Here is a 2,398-nt window from a genome sequence, read left to right as displayed (position 1 = left end):
AGCTCAGGGGTTAGAGCACTGGTCTTGTAGAATGAGTACTCGAGTTATCAGAGGGAACATTTCCAGAAGAGTTAAAAAAAAATCTGAACATACAATTGTACAATAAATCAAAGGAAAGTGAAGAAATTCCACAAGGGAGTAGAGAACAGAAAGACAGGGAGGGATTCTAGATTTGTTAAGATAACCCAAATTAATAAACTGGGATTGTTTGACAGACTTGTAATTCAAAAGCAATTGATCCTTAATTGTTGATACAGAAGAGGCAGAACCAGTGCTTAGTGACTGAACAAAAAAAATTATAACTTATAGGTCATAGAAAATCATTTCAAAAGAGCAAGTGGAATAAGATTCCATTCCTCTTAATGTTAAGGAGAAGCTTCACCTTGTTTTGAGAATTTCTGTTGGGAATCATAAGAGAGAATGAAAAATCACTTAGCGATTTCTGCAATAAGGTGGAATTTAACTGAGATCACATGTTTAATATCAATGAATTGGCAAGAATTGGGAAGATAGCTAGTACTGTATTTTACTCTATCTTAATTTTTCCCTCATATTAATAGGACTTGTGGGTTACAAGAGAGTTTAATGTAACTATAAAAATATATAGTTAATTGTTCTTATGTCTAAACAATATTGTGTATTGTAATTATTAACCTCTGTTTAATTATCCATGCAAATTAAGAAATATATGCAGAAACTCTTTTTATACCACATTTAAATTTGTTCTTGGTAATTTTTGCAATTTTAGTTTTCATTCCTTAAATGGAGAAAAGGTAATGATTTTTTTTGTTTTTTTTTAAAAGTGTTAAATGATGGTCAAAGTTATATAACATGGCAGCCTACACACCTTTTGTAATTCTAATTCTTTTAACTCTTCATGGACACTTGTTAAAACTCATTTGTTTGATGATGTTTTCATGTTCAAATATTTGTTATAATAAAAAAGATACATTTTAATACAATATTTATCATAAGTTGCATAGTTATTTTAAAAGCTGTAAGGATCCATTTAAATCTTTTGATTATTTCAATTATTTAACAAAATAAATCAACATTAGCTTACCATTTATGTTTATCTTGACTTAGAAGTGAAGCAGTCAACAAGTACTAACATAGTGGTTGGTTCAACTTCAGAGACAGTGATTAGCTCATAAGCAAATACAGGCAAGTAATGCTATACTTGGGTTTTTTGCTCTCTTTCCTTGACTGGTCTTCCTTTTTCTTTCCTTTATTTTCTCTGGTTCTTTCAAGTCATCTTCAATCTGTATTTACTTCAAGTTACATGATTACACTTGTTCTTACAAGTCTTGCAGTTCTTTACTAAATTATGAATGCAGCTTGAAAGGGTTCAAATGTGTAGATAGAACATGTCTCTTCTTGAATTTTGAAAGTTTTCACTGAAGAGTTTTAAAATGATTTCTTTCTATACATTCTATATCTTCTCCATCTTTATTTGAATGTTCCTTTTTAAGTATTTCTAGAGATGTTTAATAATCCATGTCTTCTAATTTAGAATGTGTACTTTCCAAGTCTTCAAATGAATTCTCCTTCAATGTGTCTTAAAAATCTTCACTGTATTGCTGTTATGGTTCTCTATTGTATTCTTCCTTCACTCCTATTTAAAATGTGTCTTGACTAATTTTCGAAGCTTCTTTTTCATGCTAAATTCAGTGTCAGACTGCTAACTTTGCTTCATTCCTAAGCTCTTCCCAGAGTCTGACAGGTGGAATTATTTGCCCTTCTTGGCACCTTTCTTGGCATCCTTTTTCCCTTCAGCAGATTCTGGGGCATCCTTCTTGGCATCTTTCTTTGCATCCTTCTTTGCATCCTTCTTGTCATCTTTCTTGGCATCTTTCTTGTCATCTTTCTTGGCATCTTTCTTGTCATCTTTCTTGGAGTCTTTCTTGTCATCTTTCTTGGCATCTTCCTTTGATTCACTTTCTGAAGCACCAGGCTTCTTTTCATCTTTTTTGTCTTTCTTTCCCTCCTTCTTTTTTGCATCTTTCTTGGAGTCTTTGGATTCATCGTCTTTCTTGGCTTCCCCTTCAGGTCCTGAATCTGCAGTTTCTCCTTTGCCCTTTGAATCTTTTTTACCTTTTTTGTCATCTTTCTTTGCCCCAGCCTTCTCACCTTCAGATTCTGTTCCTGAATCTTTGCCCTCCTTTGAACCCTTTTTACCTTTCTTGGTATCTTTCTTTGCCACAGCTTTATCACCTTCGGATTCTGTTCCTGAATCTTTGCCCTCCTTTGAGCCCTTTTTACCTTTTTTGTCATCTTTCTTTGCCCCAGCCTTCTCACCTTCAGATTCTGTTCCTGAATCTTTGCCCTCCTTTGAGCCCTTTTTACCTTTCTTGGCCTCTGTCTTTGCCCCAGCTTTATCACCTTCGGATTCTGTTCC

General features: G+C 33.8%; 1 protein-coding gene across 2 annotated transcripts in view; it reads right to left on the bottom strand.

Moving 5' to 3' along the window:
• Nucleotides 1–1,228: 1,228 nt before the first annotated feature.
• Cylc2 (cylicin 2) overlaps nt 1,229–2,398 on the bottom strand; it is a 9,662-nt gene continuing 8,492 nt past the window's right edge. The window contains exon 5 of one of the 2 annotated variants that reach the window (XM_023722951.1): nt 1,229–2,382. In XM_023722951.1, the coding sequence (XP_023578719.1) occupies nt 1,730–2,382 (653 nt within the window). In that variant the 3' untranslated portion in view covers nt 1,229–1,729. The remainder of the gene's footprint in view (nt 2,383–2,398) is intronic. The other variant, XM_004638092.2, reaches the window with a different exon arrangement.

Source organism: Octodon degus, unplaced genomic scaffold (genome assembly GCF_000260255.1).
Source record: "Octodon degus isolate 3935 unplaced genomic scaffold, OctDeg1.0 scaffold00094, whole genome shotgun sequence".
Taxonomy (NCBI): Eukaryota; Metazoa; Chordata; class Mammalia; order Rodentia; family Octodontidae; genus Octodon; species Octodon degus.
This window is presented reverse-complemented; position numbering and strand designations above follow the sequence as displayed.